Consider the following 16,969-nt stretch of genomic DNA (forward strand, 5'->3'; position numbering starts at 1 on the left):
TCGGTACTCATAGTTTCCTGATAAATTGCAGAAGGAGGGGGAGGGGGACTAGTTGATCGAGGCGATTTGTCATTTTGTAGATAGATAGGATCCCGAAAGCTGAAAATCGGAGCTGAGGCATTCACACATACCACTTCTGGGGGGGGGGGGGGGTTTACTGTATTTTGTCATATTCGGAGATAAGTTTGGGAGTTCGAAGAGGAAGAGGTATAGTCATTGATCACACTATCGAAGGTTAAAACAGGGCTCCTTCGTTTTGATTTTTCTTTTAGGGAGGGGGTGGAAGTTGATCTGCCTCCTACCTCAGTAGCGTAAAGAGGTCTTAACTTGGAAAGTGGCGAATGTATCATGGATGGGGGGAAGTTCTTCTCCAAGAGGAAGGTTATCATGCCTGAAGGAGGTTCAGGATAGAAGTACAGTAGTTGTGTGCTGCAGTGAGGAGGGAATAGCGAATTGAGGAGCTGAGGTGAGCAGGGTGATTGATAGGCAGGATCACTTGCAGCCACAAAAATGAGGCCTGGAGGCCTGAGCTGAGCCACACAAGGTCTTTTGCCACCCAATATATTGTTCATCTAGTATGTAGTAGACCAAGAGCTATCTATTACGAGTGCATAGCAAACACAGAAATGTGCCAGGATCTTCAGCTTAGCCACAATCTGTTGTGTTTGTGTGCACGACGAGACAATGCGGTCCCCTCTGGGTACTGCATTTCTCCAGAGCCACAGCGTAGGGTTGTTGTCCGGTCTCGCAAAGTGAGACTTGGAGCGTCAGTATACGCACTCTCTGATCGACCGTCCTCGATCGCAGTAGCAGCAGATAGTGCAGAGACCCAGACTCGAAGTGGGCTGCTCGCCGACACTGGTGAAGCGAGAACGTAATGTACTGTATGTATGCATACAATCCTACTACTGCAGCTGCAGCTGCAGCTGCCTCATCATCATCATCATCAGCAGCAGCAGCAGCAGCAGCAGCATCGGCTCAATGTCGTCGGCAAAACGAGAGTCAACCCCCCCCCCCCCTGGCGCCTCTGCCTCGTTGGCTCGCAAGATCAGGTTTTGTCAGATAGCCTCGTAGAACGCTCTCGCCTTGATCCACATGCAGCAACACACACACATACACACACACTCTCTCTCTCTCGAGGGGCATGAGCTACGTTTACGTACCTCATTCTCGTTTCCCCCTTCCTCGTCTCCCCTCCTTCGACCTTGAACTCCACCGCCAAAAGTACTCTGCATAGCATAGTACATAGAGACCCAGGGTTTTATCAACCGAGCACCCGGATCTGGTCAGCGCGATTGCCACCATTATGGAAGGGGGGGGGGAATATATCCTGGATGGATGCCAAATCCGCGCGTCAAAGCTCGTCCCCCACGCTTGACGGTCGATAATACACGGGCAGTATAGCAAGTTCTCCACTTCTCCTCGCCCTCCTTCATCCTAAGCGGTGCTCTTTGTTCATGACCCGCTTGTCTGGATATCTGTGCCGTCTCACGAGAGAGGGGGGGGGAGGCGGATGGACGGAAACGGTACGTATTTTCCGGGACTTCACGCCTAGAACAGGGTCAAAGAAAAGGATTAGATGGGACAAAGGGACAGTGGAACAAGCGGAAAGAGATCGAGGGAGGGTCGACCACTCGACAGTCAATGGTGTGGAGATTGCGGTTCTGGATCTTGTGGAGTTTAGACCACCAGAGCTAGCTAGGTATAGGCTATCTACGTACCGTGATCCACGATAGATGGAGAGGGATGAAGTGGGGGGAGCGAGAGGAGCGAGAGGAGAAGATGTCCGCGCGCGCGCGCGCGGGAAAGTAGTCAGATGCACGGGTACACTGGAGCCTGAATAGGGCGTGCGTGCGAACGGCTTGTGCTTGAAAACCGTGGGGAAAGGACCCTCTGTTCATTTATTTCGACAATTCCTGTTGGTGGTCCTTGGGAGGAGATCGGGTGGGTTTACTCATGCGGATTGACTCGCCGACAAGCTTGTCTTCGCCCTCTCTCTCGCCCAGCCCGCGCGGGACGAAATCTTTCTCTATTTTAGTGTTGGGGGGGGGGGGGAAATAGTATTATTAGTATTTAGCAATGGGGGCGGCGGCGGAGGAAGAGGAGGAGGAGGGGCCCCAAACCCCATCAGGAGGGCCTCTCTTCTCTTCGTTTCAGGGATCTTTTTTTTTAGATAGTGGTGCGACAGAGCAATTAATCCCAGACTGACTAGTCTCAGGGTCTTTTGCCGATGAGAAGCGAAGCGACTCCAGTTCGCTTGATAATCGTTGGATCCTTGGTGGATGACAATATAGCAGAGGGAAAACAATGAAGTGAGTGAATAACAGGTTTGTTGATGATTGAAAACAGAATTAGTGCTGTGACTTCGGTCGTTGCTAGACGGTGCAGTACATACGTACACACTGAGCGGTGGAGGTGTAGGTGTAGGTGTAGTAGAAGATGGATCGAAACTATTGGCCATGAGAGGATTCCAAAGATCTGCAGCCTCTTTCGTCCATCGGGGAATGGGGAGGGGAACTGGGAAGCAGAAGGGAAATCGCCGTAGCTCATTGGTGGTAAGAGCCAAAAACGGACGGGGCGCCCATGCCCTTTACCTTAGTATCGGGTCGAGATTCAAGGCGATTGAGTTTTTTTCTTTTGGTGGTTAATGCCGAGTAGATTAAGTTGATTGTTTGATTGACTATGATTATTAAGTCGGGTTCGATTGTTTCCCGTCTGCCTGGACCCAAAAGGCTGAATCGGACCAAGTAGTTAGGTACCGTACGCAGAGTTTAGAAAAAAAGGCAAAAAGTAGGGTAGCAGAGGGGATGGGGGGGAAAGAGGAAAAAAAGGACCCCCCAAAAAAAGCAAACGAAAATTAAAAAAAAAAAAAATACCACTCCCTCACCCTCTAGCCCGGTTGACTATCGATGTTAACTGAACAAGGAGGACGAGAGAAGCATAACGAGATTCAAAACTGAACCCCGACGACAGTGAGAGAGGAGCCACTTTCTCCTCCCCGAGAGACGTTAGTCGTCACTCGATCCCCGTCGCCAGGGCCACTCTTGGGCCCAGAATCCCGAGCCCAGCCTGCAGGTGCCCTGTTCCGGTAGGCTTTTCTTGCGCTTTGCCCTGGCGGTGGGAGTGACTCGAGCAGAGGGGAAGAATTAACTTCCTTGACAGCGGGAGATCCGTTGGGAACGAGGTCTGGTTCGGGACAACGGCGTACAGTCTCAGGCCCTCAACGGGGCAGTCGGTCTTTTACAGGATCCTATCCCTATCTCCTAGTGTTTGCCTGGGTGCCCGCAGGGAGCGAAACTGGGGGGGAGGGGGGTTCTCGGAGAGTTGGGAATTGAGGGTTGACTAACATAGTAAGTACTCTGGGAATTTGTCAGACTTGCGACACCATTGAAAGTGTGAAGAAGTGTAGGAGCCAAAGGTCCAACCGAAGCAATAGTGCCGTCACATCACATCAATCTGCATTGGCCCACAGATACATATACACATGTAGCACGAGATAAAGCAGCTCTATCTCGAGACAGTAAGCCGCACCATAGCGTTTGGTGAGGGAAGCAGGCTATCGCGGGTCAACTATTCAAAGCCCCTAGCCGGTGAATCGAAGTTACTACTCCCAGAGGGTGGGGTGGTTGTAGTTGTGATTGTGGTTGTACGAAGGGAAGCCTATCCAAACTAGGCAGGGCATGTGCTCTTTGGAGAGGTGAGAAGTGAGGAATAACTCAATCCTCCGTTCTACGCGCATACGCATACAAAGCACAATTAGAAGAGGATAGAGAGAGAGAGAGAGAGAAAGAGAGACAGACGACATTACGTATCCACCACGTACGACTTATCCTTGCGTGTATACTTGCGCAGTCAGTAGGAAGGATGGATCATTTCAGTGCCACCTTCCCTTCTCATCTGTTTTCCACATGAACTCATTTATCATCATGGTTACGTCGAGTTATACGATCTACACATGTTGGCAGGCATTCCTGCTCGAAACGGGCAGGGGCAATGGATGAGAGCAAGACAGCGAACTGCAGTGCCGCCCTTGTCCCTGCATGATCTGATTCCACGTTAGGAGGATTTGCAATGATGTATGCGAATGGAAGTATTCGTAAGTTAGTTAGTTGGTCAGTAAGTGAGTGAGTGAGTGAGTGAGTGCGAAGTACGTGAGGATATTGGTGTATACTTTACAGGTACGTAGGTAGTTACTAGGTGTAGTGTCTAGTATACATATTACCTAGTGTTAGTGTACGGAGTAAGTGTTAGTGTTGTTTAGTGGTTAGTTACCCGGTGGATCCTGGTCCGTTCGGAGAGAGGGGGTTGCAGTAGGGGCAGTAGATGCAGTAGATGCAGCAGCAGCAGTGGTGGTGGGGGCATTGTTGACCTGATAACTACCCTAAACCCCAAACAGATAATTCGGGAGGACAGTCTAGCCGGGCATCTGGAAGGGATCGGGGATTCCACATGGTCCCCGAGGAGGAAAACATAAACCCCGAACAGAGAGGGCAGCCAATCAATACCTGCATGCTTCCCCGACTGCAGCCCGGTCGCAAAGCAAGCCCCCCCCCCCGGGCGACGTCATGGTCGGTCACTCAAGGTACTGGAGTCAACTGGCTGAGGTACTGTACCACCATCAACCCTCCGCCATCGGATATCAATTGGCATGATGCAAAAAAAAGCAATTCCTTACTTGCCCAAATCTGGGTTATCTCGATCATCACTACCGAGGGAGTACAGTACCATCATCAGTACCCTGTCACTGTTATTCCCAGTGGGAGGGTTTAAGCCGTTTTCCCGACCAAGGATCGGGATGCTGGTCTAGGAATGGTCACGGAAGTACATACCTCTTGATGATGCTGATGATACCTTAGTCACTACTAGTAACTTATCTAGACCGAGCAACTTACGGTACTTACTCCGGAGTATATCACCAAATTGATCTCCACAATAAATACGTGCAGCTCACCTATTCTAGTCACCACCCTTATATACACCTACCCGTCTACATTTACCGCTGATGACAGTCATGGATAGATGTCAAAATCCGTGTAGATATGCATCACCTTTTTGAGTGTTGGAACGAGGATTTGTGACACTATGCCCGGAGAATCCGAGCGTGCCCATTAATTCACGCAAATCAAGGGTGATAGCCGAGGGTCTACTCTGCTTTCCTTGAAAAAGTACTCCGTACCTTGCCAGCAGAATGCTACTTGCTGATTTGGAGACGAGAAGGAATTTGGTTGTGATGCATTGCAGATTATGCTTTGAAGTTTTCTTTTTTTTTTTTTTTTCTTTCTTCTTCTTCTTCTTCTTCTTCCCTTTTTTGGCAATGAGATACACATGATCCATGAGGAATTGCAATGAATAGAGTTTCGAGAGTGACTGACAGCCGGTGCTCGGACCTCCTGAGGTTCGCAGCCTTCAAGGCCCGACAGTCAGGAAACAGCGGCGGGATGCGAGAGCGCCGTTCGCTCCACCCCCCTTCTTCTTCTTCTCTCATCTCCCCCTCCTCTCCTGCTGCACTCTATCCCGATCCAAACATACCCACAGCCCATCCTTGTTCAACTTCCCCTTCAGCGTTGCACCGCATTGCATGAGAGCGATGATGAGACAGGGCTTATGTGATTTTTTTTTATCTTATTGTTTTTCCTGTTTTCGTTTTTCTTGTTTTCTCTTCTTCCTCCCTTCACCTGTCGCCTCCAAACCGCAACAGCTACCGGTATACTTACAGTTGCCGCTATCATCATCGTGTCGATATCATCATCGTGTCGATCCGATTGCGTATCTCGTCATCCACCGCCTGGTCGGATTCGATTTCCCCCAAATATGTGGGGAAAAAACATGTAGCATTGGTGAGCGTATTGCACGAATTCAACCACCTTCTGCCGCAGGCTGAAGGACTACTATACAAATAGTACCTGACTCAATATATCCCAAGGGGACTCTAGCCCTCTAGCCCTTGAAGCTGGAATAGCATAGAAGTGAGTGCTGCTTGATTTTTAGGTATGCCGCAAGGCCAATCTAAGGAGCAAGAGACACAACACAGACAGACAGGGAGAGGGAAAGCTGCACGCTAAGCCTCGCCAGTGGCAGCAACTAACCAGGGTTTATCTCAAATACCTCCTTTGCATACTCCTCAATCTCCATTCTGATTGGTACCCAGTCCCTAGGGTAGATTGAAAGCCCGGGGACCATCATCATTGCGGAAGCACCTGATGGGAGGAGACGAAAGTAGCTGAACTAGCACCAACTGGTCGTAGCACTGTACATCCCTCCTTCAGCGACCGCTTAGCCTCCGCTGGCCGGGGCGCCCGCCCCTCACCTCCCCTTCCCTTCCCTTCCCTTTCGTGATCAATCAATAGTCCGGAGCGGTTGTGGATTGGTGAAAGAAAAGAATGATCCTTGTGTGGTGGTCCCCTCCCCCTCCCCCTCCCCAGTGAGGAATGAGCTTACCAAACTACGAATATTACGAGAACTTCCGCCGAGTTTAATGCGGAAAGCATTTCCACCACAATCAATCACCACCATCGATCGGTACTGGTATACCTCATTCGGCTCACCACTGGTCCTTAGCGGACTTCCGACTGAATTGCATAATCGAGTTGAGTATCGTTGCAAGATCAAAATGGTAAAGAATACACCTATAGTGGTTGATGCATCTGTATGTACCGTATACAGGTACAGGCATACAGTAAGGTATGTACTGAAATCGAAGTATGCGTCCCGTATAGATTGTATTGGTGTGTCGATACATACATACATGTATAGCATACCGTTTGTCGTTCATACACCCACACCCTGCAACAGCACCCTCCGTACCACGAGGACACACGAAGGAAAGACCAGGGAGTGGGGGGGGGGTTGTTTAGATCGCCAGGTAAAAACTGTACGTACCCGTCCACATGGCAGTCTTGCAACGACAGCAGCAGCAGCAACCGCAACCGCAACCTTTTCTCCCACACGACGTAGATGGCGTTTGACGGTTTTTCAATAGTTCCTTTTTGCTTTAGAAAAAATGGATTTTTGGCTTTCCTTCTCTCTCTCTCAACCCAACCCTAATCTAGATACGAGAGAGGAAGAGAGAGAGAGGCGGGATGGCTTTTCTGCTTTCCCCATAGAACAGACCGACCTTTCAAAAGAGCGTTGGATCTCGCTAGCCTTTTCCTTTTCCTCTCTGGGGACGGGCGGGGACATCACGAAGAGAGGGGGGGGCGGGCGCGTTGACTGACACTTTTGACAGACGTTGGGCAGGATTCAATCATTCAAGGGGGAATGGAGTGGGTAAGGTAGGGGGGGAAAAGGACTATCGTTGGAAATCCTGCTCCACCGTTAACAGTCGTACCGAGAACTTAGGATTTCGTAGTGAGTGTGAAAAACTTGATCAATGTTTTTCTTTGGGTGCTGGATTCAGGGTGTGGGTAGCAGTCCATTTTAAATCAGAAACAATATGATTGTTGTTGGCCTCGGCAAATTGTTTTCCTCTTCGTCCTTCTTCAGTCACTTCCCTAATTGCTGCTTTCATCCATTGCTATATTTCTTACTCTTGACTTTCTTAATTCCTTTGTGTAGGTTCTTTCCCTGGATAAGCACAGGGAAACTAAGGCAGGTACTAGGTAACTTACCAGATAGTGTTAGGTACAGTAGTGCTGTGCCTATGGGTCCATGGGATCGAGATACATACATCCGATCTAAAGGAATCCCGTTTATCATTCCCTGATCTGGACTAGTCCTGGAGTTCCAGAATGACAAATATCTTTATTGGGCAAGCCAATCATCTTGCCAGTGTAAAAGGGCTGATCGGAGCAGTGGTTCGTCACGTCATGTGTGGCTCAGGGGTTCGTGCATTTTGCTACTCCTGCCCCATCTCTTTTTTGGTTGTTTTGCATTTTCCTTTCGGGAAACAAGCTATATAGTAAGGTAAGTTATCTTTCCAAAGTTCGAGGTACGGTACCAAACTGCCATCGTGTATTGGCGGACAGGTAAGAATGACATTCATCTGATCGGATACCTTTTCAATGTTCCTGGACCAAGGTTCACTTCCACGGTTCGTCCCTACACAGTACATAGCTCGTGGCGTTCGCCTGGAAGTCCTATTATCGTTTTGTGATCTATGCGCGGTCCAGCTTGCCTAGCCGACGCCCAAAATGAATCTCTTTCGATGGGCACTTGGCTTTCTGGTACGTAGTAGAAGTTATTGTTTCGGATGACAGCTAGATAAAGTGACAGTTACCCACCTTTTCGTCGGTAAACTGCTAGCTCTAGAACAAGCAGAAAGGAAAAAAAGAAAGGGTACCAGAAAGGTGACCGACCATCCGCTGCGCTGTGCTGCGAATCTGTAACAGAACACGGACAGTCTTTGCATTCGGTAGACACAGGGTAACGACGATCTCGCTTCACGGAGAATTTTTCTTTCTTCATTTTTTGGTTGGGTTGCACCCGCGTTAAGAGTTTACCGAAATAAGGCTGGAGAAAAAAAGGAATTTTCGGGGACACTCTATGGCCGGGGGAGTGGGTGATGCACCATGTAATCTGAAACCACGCGAACGGAGAAGAGCAACGATCGCTCGTTACTTTTGCCGACTACCTCATGATTGCTCATAATTGTCGATGACAATGATGATGATAAGTTGATAACAGCACGATGATCTGGATAAGATCGACTCACCATACCCACCTTTCTCCGCTTCCATCCCACGACCAAGGATCACTGTAGATTTGCAAGCTTCGATCACTTTAGATCGGCCAATGGCAGTCATGATAGATCTCGATCGGGCAATCCTTTGTCTATGAGAATCCATCATCACCCAAGATGTTATGAGAAGCGAGGTACTAGTGGACCGTAGTTGCAAAAGAGGGTTGACGTTAGCTTCTTAGTCCCGTCAGTATGACAGCGGGACAGGCGCCGCCGCATAATTTAGAAGCACCTCCGGTGAGTAGGCGACATCTCCTGACTGGCTTAGCTGTGGTACTTCCGTGGTCTATGACCGATTCCAAATCTTCCGACTTCCCCGGGCGATCGTAGTCCCCGTATACTAGTCGCCGGTTTACGTCTCCTAGGCTGGCGATAGTTGATGGGATAGGGTAGTATCCCTAACCACCTGTGGTCACTGCTGGGAGCGTATCTGCGTATGTCCTTTGCAGCAACCTGCAGGATTGATCAAAGCTAGTCTTGAGAAGGCAAGGTCATTCGCCATCATTCTTAGGAGCCAACCGATCTCGCCGTACATATGTCTACTGCGCTCGATCCAGGAGGTCCAAATAGGGGAAATCCTGGATTGTTCGATGAGATCTATCATCCTTCTACTGCATATGCGATACAAGCGAACATGTCCGAAAAGCTAATGGACCCGGGAAAAAAAGAACCCTGCAGTCAAACGTGAGTCAGTATCTTGGATTTGACTCGTTGATTGGATTGAAACCGCCGGAAATATTGGTTTTTCTTTCTTTTTTTCACTTCCTTTTTCCTCTTTTCGTTGGAAGGGGAGGGAGCGTATTTTGAAATCCGCTGGTGGCATGTGCGATATTGCAATTAGCCCGCTTCCCCATCGACTGTGCCCCTGAATGGATCACATTCAGGCGGTGCTCGAACCTCCCCGTGGGAGTGTGCTATGCGCCTGCATCGGAAAAGAACTCCAGCGATGAAAGGGCGATGTGCCGAGAGGATAAATTAGTTAGTTATTAAGAGCGTGGAATTTAGTCAGCGCTGTCCTCAAGTCCCGCAACAGTGACAATCAAACACTTAATGGGACCGAAGGGATGGGATTCTGTCCCGTGTGTTTGGCACGACGGGAGTCGGGTCGAGAAGCTTACTGGCAGGCTGGCAGCTGTGCGTAATAATACTGACTATTCGGGAGCAGCGGACACACCGTTTAAACCAGGGGGTGGTCGAGCGGCATAACTTACCAAGTACCTGGTTAAGGAGGACGGAGGGTTATGTCAAACCTGGAAGCATGACTAAGAATGTGCCGCTGAAGACAGAGTACAGAGTACAGTACACTCCGTACTCCGTATAGTAAGTACACATGTAAGTACTAAGTACGGACAGACGGTCATGCCTGGGCCTGCAGGTGACTGACTCGCAGACGAATGATCCCCAAAAAGGTACGGAGTATCCGTCCCAGCAATCATCCATGATCGAGATTGTGCGCGATCTCAGTGCCGATCTCATCCCGAACAGGTATAAGACCAAATCAACCTTGAAAAGATTCCAAATTGTTGCAGGTTGGCCTGCGCCAATCACAGAGCCCCACTTAAAACAGTTCGAGGTCATGTTCTGGATAACGGTCCACGGGGGCGAGGGGGAGAGGTCAAGTCGGAGCGGGAGGAAATAATAGTAATTAGACTAGATTTATTGTAGCGGAATTCGATCATTCTCCTCAACATCTCATGGCTGGCTGAGACGGAGAACCACCACCACCACCACCACCGAGGCAAGCTGAGATTTCCTCTTAGGGAATCATGCACCTTCTTTTCTAACGTGGCATTGATGTGTAATATTCTGTAGTCGCCAATGGATTCCTCACCCTCCCTCTCTACTAAAGAAGGTAAAAGAAGCTAGACCGGGCTTCGTTGATCAATTAATAAAGGGAAGTAACGTAATAGATTAATCCTAAATGTAAGAGAGCAACCCTGGCATAATCCCTCGTGATGAATTTCAGTCTGTCAGGTACAAAGTACTTTTAGTAAGTACTCTTGGTTTTTGTACTCAGTAGAGTACGTAGTAAGAAGACCTTTCTCATACATAGCCCGATCTGTCACTGCCCAATTTCATTAGTGTGGTGGATCCATCTTGATTCGAGCTTCTCTCCTAGTTCAATTCATGTCACTTGTGCCTAGATTAGCCCTGAACGAGCGAGCCCGCTGCCCGTGATGTCGGCGCAACAGCTCAACAGTCAACACCTTCAAGTTTCAACACACCATCTTCCACCATGCGGGCGGAAGGGGGCATGGCAGGAAGCGAAGGTGGTTTGGCTTCCAGTCCCTTGGTTTATTTTTACCTACTTCCCTGTTCCCTGCCAGCCCCTTCCTCCGCTCTTGTCGTTCGTCGTTTGCGGTTTGTTATCATGGTCCCCGAAGGAGCCCGCCCCGCAGGATCCATGAAATTCTGCATTCGACGTGTATGACCCCCTTCCTCGCATTTACCTACGCATTTACCTACACTTCGCCGTTTTTGCCGCACCCGTTGCTCCTGTCAGGGCCGCCTGAACCTGACATAGGCATGGATTAAGCTGCGGCGGTTAGTTCGCCTCGGTCTACAGATCGCTTATGACTACAGGTCGCCCTGAGAGCGGGAAGTCCACCGAATTCTCTGGCTTGTATATACTTCGATACCTACACTGCTACGAGTGTGGGGAAATGCACACACACACAAGAAAAAAAAGCCATCATCCGTGTAAAGTCTTAACCCATTTTGCGTCACAAGAAAAAAAAATCAAGCTAAGCTATTTTTCCACCCTAATTTCTCGAATCTTTAGGACTATCACAGAAGGGGGATAGAAAAAGGCAGAGAGGGTGTGTGGGATATATGGCGCTTGTGCTCCGAATGGAGTTACTTCGTCATCCTGGAACTTATATAGAACTAGTGAAGATCATATTACCAGGGTGCCCCATGCAAGTAAGCGCCCCAGAACAGACTGCTCGCAGCAAAAGCATTGCAATTAGATAGCCCCCAAAGATCTGGATGGTAGCTCCTCTAACAACTATAGCAGCACTCTGAAGGTCAGCCTAGCCTTGCCTCAGATATAGGTTAGCAACTGATTGGCTTCCCCTGGACGACGTCTCAAACTGTCTCTGTCTCTTACATAACGAGTCGGTCGGTTGATGATAGACCTAAGCAGCGCAACAAGTGAGCGGAAACACGAAAAAGCAAAAGGTTCAAAATAGAATAGACGCTGCATGGAGCTACTACAGCTGTGCCTCACTCGAGCCAGCGACTGGCACCTCTAATATCCCTGCTGCAACACCGATCCTGTGGTAAAGCTCGTCAGTGTCCGGGAATAGTGGCAAATCTTTCCCCACGACCCAGAAACGCCAGCTGCAGCAGCTGATAGCTGCCTTGCTTGCTTGTTCAGCCGCGTGGTTGTTTCGCTTCCCTGTCAATGATGGGTCCGATTTTACCGAAAGAAGATACTGCAGAGAGCGTCTGTCTCCAGCGCTAGATTAAGGAGAGGAGATGAGATCGGTTGAGCCCGTGTTCAATTAATGGTAATGGTAATCTGATCGCTTCTTTGTGATTGTGGTTAGGTAAGTAAGTGTGCTTGGCTGAGAATGGTTAATTGTTGTAGACAGAATGATGTTTGGTGACAGAGGGGGAGGGGGCACAATCGATCTGTCTAGCCGTGCCTAGCAGTAACATACTGTTGAGCATCAGTCGGTTAGCTAAACGTATCTTACCCTTCCATATCCAATGTGTACTGAATCTTTCAATTACCATACATACGTACTGGTCATATTCCCGTGGTATGGTAAGGAATGAAGGGAAATAGAAAAAATAAATAATTACACTAATCTCGAGAATAATAACAACCATCTTTATTATTTTTTCTGACAATTTTTTTTTGTCAGAAAAAAAAAAAAAAGAGGAAAAAAAAAAACAATTCCTCCGACAACTGTCAGCTCCGAGATCTTGGATCAGATCTTCTCCTATAGCGTGCTGGTGTGGAGCAGTAACCCATTTTTCTCTGACCCGTCTCCCTGGTCATTGTATCCTTCTGTTGCTGCTTGTTACTATAATAGAAGATCGTAACCTTTCCATCTCCATCCCTCCTTTACTTGACTATTGTTAAACCGTCCTTGTCAACATCTTTTAAAGTCCCGTCGGGTCTCACTGTACCTCTCATCCTATATCTACCATCCCCAGGGACGCACCTTCGAACCTTATTCCCTTGAACAAACCAATTTCCAAGTCCCTTAACTCTCGATCCACTACTTGCATCACCCAGCTGCTTGGGTCTGTGGTCATTGCGCCTTGCTTCTTGCCTACCTTTCAGCTGGTGTTAGTCCTGCCTTGTGCACTACAGTACCTTACCACATACCTGCTACCTGCCTGCCTGCCGACTACTAGTGGTAGTACTGGACTTACACTCCGGAAACAACCCCACGGTAAGACGCCCTTGACTATTTCACTCCTCAGTCGTTCCCCACCCGCCCATACATTATCTCCAACAGTATCTGCCCGCTTCCCTTCTTCAACACCCTTTGTGTCTACATTGATGGTGTCCAACTGTTATCATTTCTGTTTCTCCTTTCTCTTATTTCCTCCGATCATCTACTGTGCCAGAAGTCTAAACATCATCTCACAGAAACTGAAACTTGAATCTTGCTCTCCACGGTTCAGCCGCCCCTTGCAGTTTCATTTCCATCCACAATGGCACCTGCTCATCGTCGTGGACCCTGGGTCCCAGAGGAGGATCAGCTACTCCTACAGTTGGTTCGCGAACAAGGCCCCAACAACTGGGTTCGTATTTCTCAGCACATGCACTATCGCTCTCCCAAGCAATGCCGGGAGCGATTCCACCAGAACCTGAAGCCCTCATTGAATCGCGAGCCAATTTCGGCTGAAGAAGGCTTGATGATTGAGCGCATGGTGAATGAGATGGGCAAACGGTGGGCTGAGATTGCCCGGCGTCTGGGGAATCGTAGCGACAATGCGGTCAAGAACTGGTGGAATGGCAGCATGAACCGCAAGAGACGAGGCCTGCCCACTTCTCCTCACTCCGGACGCACTCTTCACGGACGGATCGAAGCTCCCTATGCACGCACTTCTTTGGCTCTGAGCAGCCCCGTTAGCCGATCCCGCTACTCCTCTATCTCCAGCGAGAGACCGATTTCCTCTTGGACCAAGTCTCCCTCTTCCCGCCGGGAATCCTTCTCAGCATCTTCCATCAACTGCCCTCGGCAGTTGACGCCCATCTTTACTCTTCCCGCCCTCAACCGCCCAGTGGAAACGCCTTTGACTTCGCCCACCTACTCAGATGCCCCCTCAATGGAGCCACCATCGATGGTCTCGGATCACAACTCGGTCTCTTCCTCGCCCAGAACCGTCGCCTCTCCTCAACTTCTCCCTGTGCCGGTGGATATGAGACACCTCTATGGCGATGCTCGCAGACAAAGCGCATCATCCTTCCAAACAACCGACGAAAGCTACCTCCCCAATCCCTACTACGGCATCAAAACGCTGGAACCCCTTTCAGATCTGTCTTTCAAGCAACGATGGACTTCCGACTACCAGCCGTGGAACCGACCATCTTCGTTATCATCACCTACCTGGTCTGTCGCTTCAGAAGATAAGACCGACTCGCCACGTGATTCCCGCATGGGTCTGCAAAATCTGCTCAACTGATTTACGGTGGTCATTTCGTTGACCTGCTGAGAACGATTGCATGACTCCTTCTACCTCACCACGATATCTCCAGCCATTTCTCTGTATATTTGAGAGCTCCGACCGACCCTTGTCATTCTTTCCTCATCGTTTCCCTATTTTTCCTTTGTATTCATACCATGTACATTGTTTTCATCTATGGTTCGGGCTATCTCCACGGCGGGTCACGTGGCAAGCGACCGAACCGTTTTTCTTACGGTACAAGAAAAGTATTCGGGAGAATATCCGGTGTTTCTTTTTCTGTTTGATCTCTCCTTTGTTTACTGATGACCTTTTAACTATGGTGCGCACTACTTCTGGGTATAGAGCGGGCCAGAGTCGGAGAATGTGTTTTGTATAAGTCGGTTCTGATTCTTTCGGCCATTTTGTGAGCTTGGACTTAATAATACCCCATTGGTTGTTTTTGGTTTATTACAATGTTTTGACACGCGCGGGAAGAGCATTATTACTATTATTATTACACCTTAATAATACCTTAATATTCTCTGGACTTGGAATCATTTACAGTCTACATATCCACTCAGAGCATCGCATATCCTCGGATGATTTTGCCCGAACCGATTCATGAGAAGCGCCGTCTCGACCGTTGCATCCTATTTGCAGGAGAGCAGACTGGGAACAAATCAAAAGGGGAAGTTGTCCGGTTCCCGCGACACACAGCTTATCCATCATCCTGGTGGCTGGCTGTCATCAGCCCATTCTTCGCCAGTCAACGGCCATGGGCTCACGCGGTTGCGCGCAAGGGGCGGCGCACAACTTACGAGGAGGCGAAGAAGACGAACGAGGCAGACAGAACAGACACGGACGAGTCAAAGCAAAACGGACCGAGCAGTCCAGGGGTTCAACGTCTGGATCAGGAAACACGCATCATGAACCTGGAAAAAAGAAAACCCCACAGAGCACAAAACACGACGAAGAAGACGCAGCAAAAGCAATCCAGGTAGAATTTACTGTAACACCTTCTCACATACACAGTCTTGCGCATGGAGCTGAGGATCGATAGGTCTATTGAGAAGCGCAGCTGACAACCATCCTTCTTCCTACCTAGTATGGAACCTCCTCTCATCCCCTCAGAATGGATGGGTGGTTCATGCATGGCTTGACTACCAATGGCCGGATGTTCACACCCGCTTCCTTTACCAGTCTGCAGAGTGGGTGCGGGTGTGTGAGTGGGTTGGCCCCAGTCAGGATGCTCGGGAAGGTACTGGGTAAGGTTGATAACCCAGAGAGAGTTTATCCAGGGACACTGGCCGAACTGTGATTGACTTTGGAGGGGGGATCAAGGCTTGCATGATTCGCCAGTGCCCCTCCTTGAACATCTTTCCTTCCTCCTTTCTCCTTGTTCTCTCTCTCTCTCTATCTCATCGCGCGTTTACAGCCGTTCGCTAATGGTTGGAAGAGGCATCAGCCTCGGCCTTGAAACGGATGGAGCGAACTGCAGACTTGTCCACCGGTGATTCATAAGTGGCTGCAGGAGATCCTATTTTGTTTTGCACCATCAGCCTCTGGAGAAAAGTAGATCTAAAAAAGCACCTTAGCGGACCACGTTAACTTTACCCCCGTCCCCTCTTGTCTCGGCTCAAGAAACGTCCCCAACCGTCAATCCCTGTCTCGGTGGAGCCATCGCATGAGCGACGTCAAGGAGAAGCAACCATGAAGAGGAGAGGAGGAGGGGGAACGAAGAACAGGCAAAGGAATCCATCGCGCCACAGCAATGTCTCCCTCGGACTCGGCTCTCATGTGCCACCACCCACTGGGCTGGCTCTAGCCAGTAGGCTGTCCGCATTACCTAGCATCCTCTTCTGGATACGGTCATGAAGGATCAAGGATGGCTCCCTACCACCGCGGACTACCTGCCTGACTCGCCACAACGCTACGAGAAACACAAAGGCCACATCCCCTTGAAACACCCATTCCCCATTCGCTGACTGCATACTAATCATGGAAGCACCCTGCCTGACTCTTGAATGTCTGGTCCTTTTTTTTTTACCTCTGCTACTCCCCCTCCCTCTCCCTCCCACCTATCCGTATTTCTATCTCTCTAAGCTGGGGAGCAGGAACCTGGCATGTTGGTTATAGACTAGGTTATAGAGCCCGGAGCTGTATGCCAACCAGTCTGCATGGAATCTCCCCGGGCCCTTGCCCTTTTTTTTTCTTGCCCGTTCCGTCCGCTGAGCACTAGGTAAGTAAGCTTGGAACCGTGTACCTGGAAAGCCCTATCGATAGAATGCTAGGTAGGTCACTTTGTTCTATCACTGAGAGTGTCTCAAACAAACGTCCCTACCGGTTTAGCCTTGAGGCCATGTATGTATGTATCTATGTACAGTATATGTGTACATATTTTCTTTATCATGCATGTTACGGGTATCGCTTCCGCTACGAGGTTACGTTTTCTCCAGGCTCTCGGGTTCAATCAAACACAAATGCGATGATCTACGATATTCCCGCGCACCACTCTTTAAATCTCAACCCACCCCCGGCCGCTTTTCCCCGCTCGCCCTCGATTCGCGGAAGTTTGCCTTTAGGTCTGGGCCGTTATCGAATGCTTCTTTTCCTACCTCGTACACTGCACTGTACACATGACCAGTGCATTGTTGTATGGTA

At 49.4% G+C, this 16,969-nt stretch overlaps 1 protein-coding gene across 1 annotated transcript; it reads left to right on the forward strand.

Moving 5' to 3' along the window:
* The first annotated feature begins 12,880 nt into the window (after positions 1-12,880).
* On the forward strand, positions 12,881-14,795 carry flbD (putative MYB family conidiophore development protein FlbD). Its single transcript, XM_020205074.1, has 2 exons — positions 12,881-13,086; positions 13,287-14,795. The coding sequence occupies exon 2, from the start codon at positions 13,352-13,354 to the stop codon at positions 14,324-14,326; it is 975 nt and encodes a 324-aa protein (XP_020057402.1). The 5' UTR covers positions 12,881-13,086; positions 13,287-13,351; the 3' UTR covers positions 14,327-14,795.
* Positions 14,796-16,969: the final 2,174 nt, after the last annotated feature.

Source organism: Aspergillus aculeatus, assembly GCF_001890905.1.
Source record: "Aspergillus aculeatus ATCC 16872 unplaced genomic scaffold ASPACscaffold_6, whole genome shotgun sequence".
Taxonomy (NCBI): Eukaryota; Fungi; Ascomycota; class Eurotiomycetes; order Eurotiales; family Aspergillaceae; genus Aspergillus; species Aspergillus aculeatus.

Excerpts from the sequence above, each read along its gene's own strand:
- flbD (XM_020205074.1), top strand. The coding sequence starts at position 13,352 with ATGGCACCTGCTCATCGTCGTGGACCCTGGGTCCCAGAGGAGGATCAG.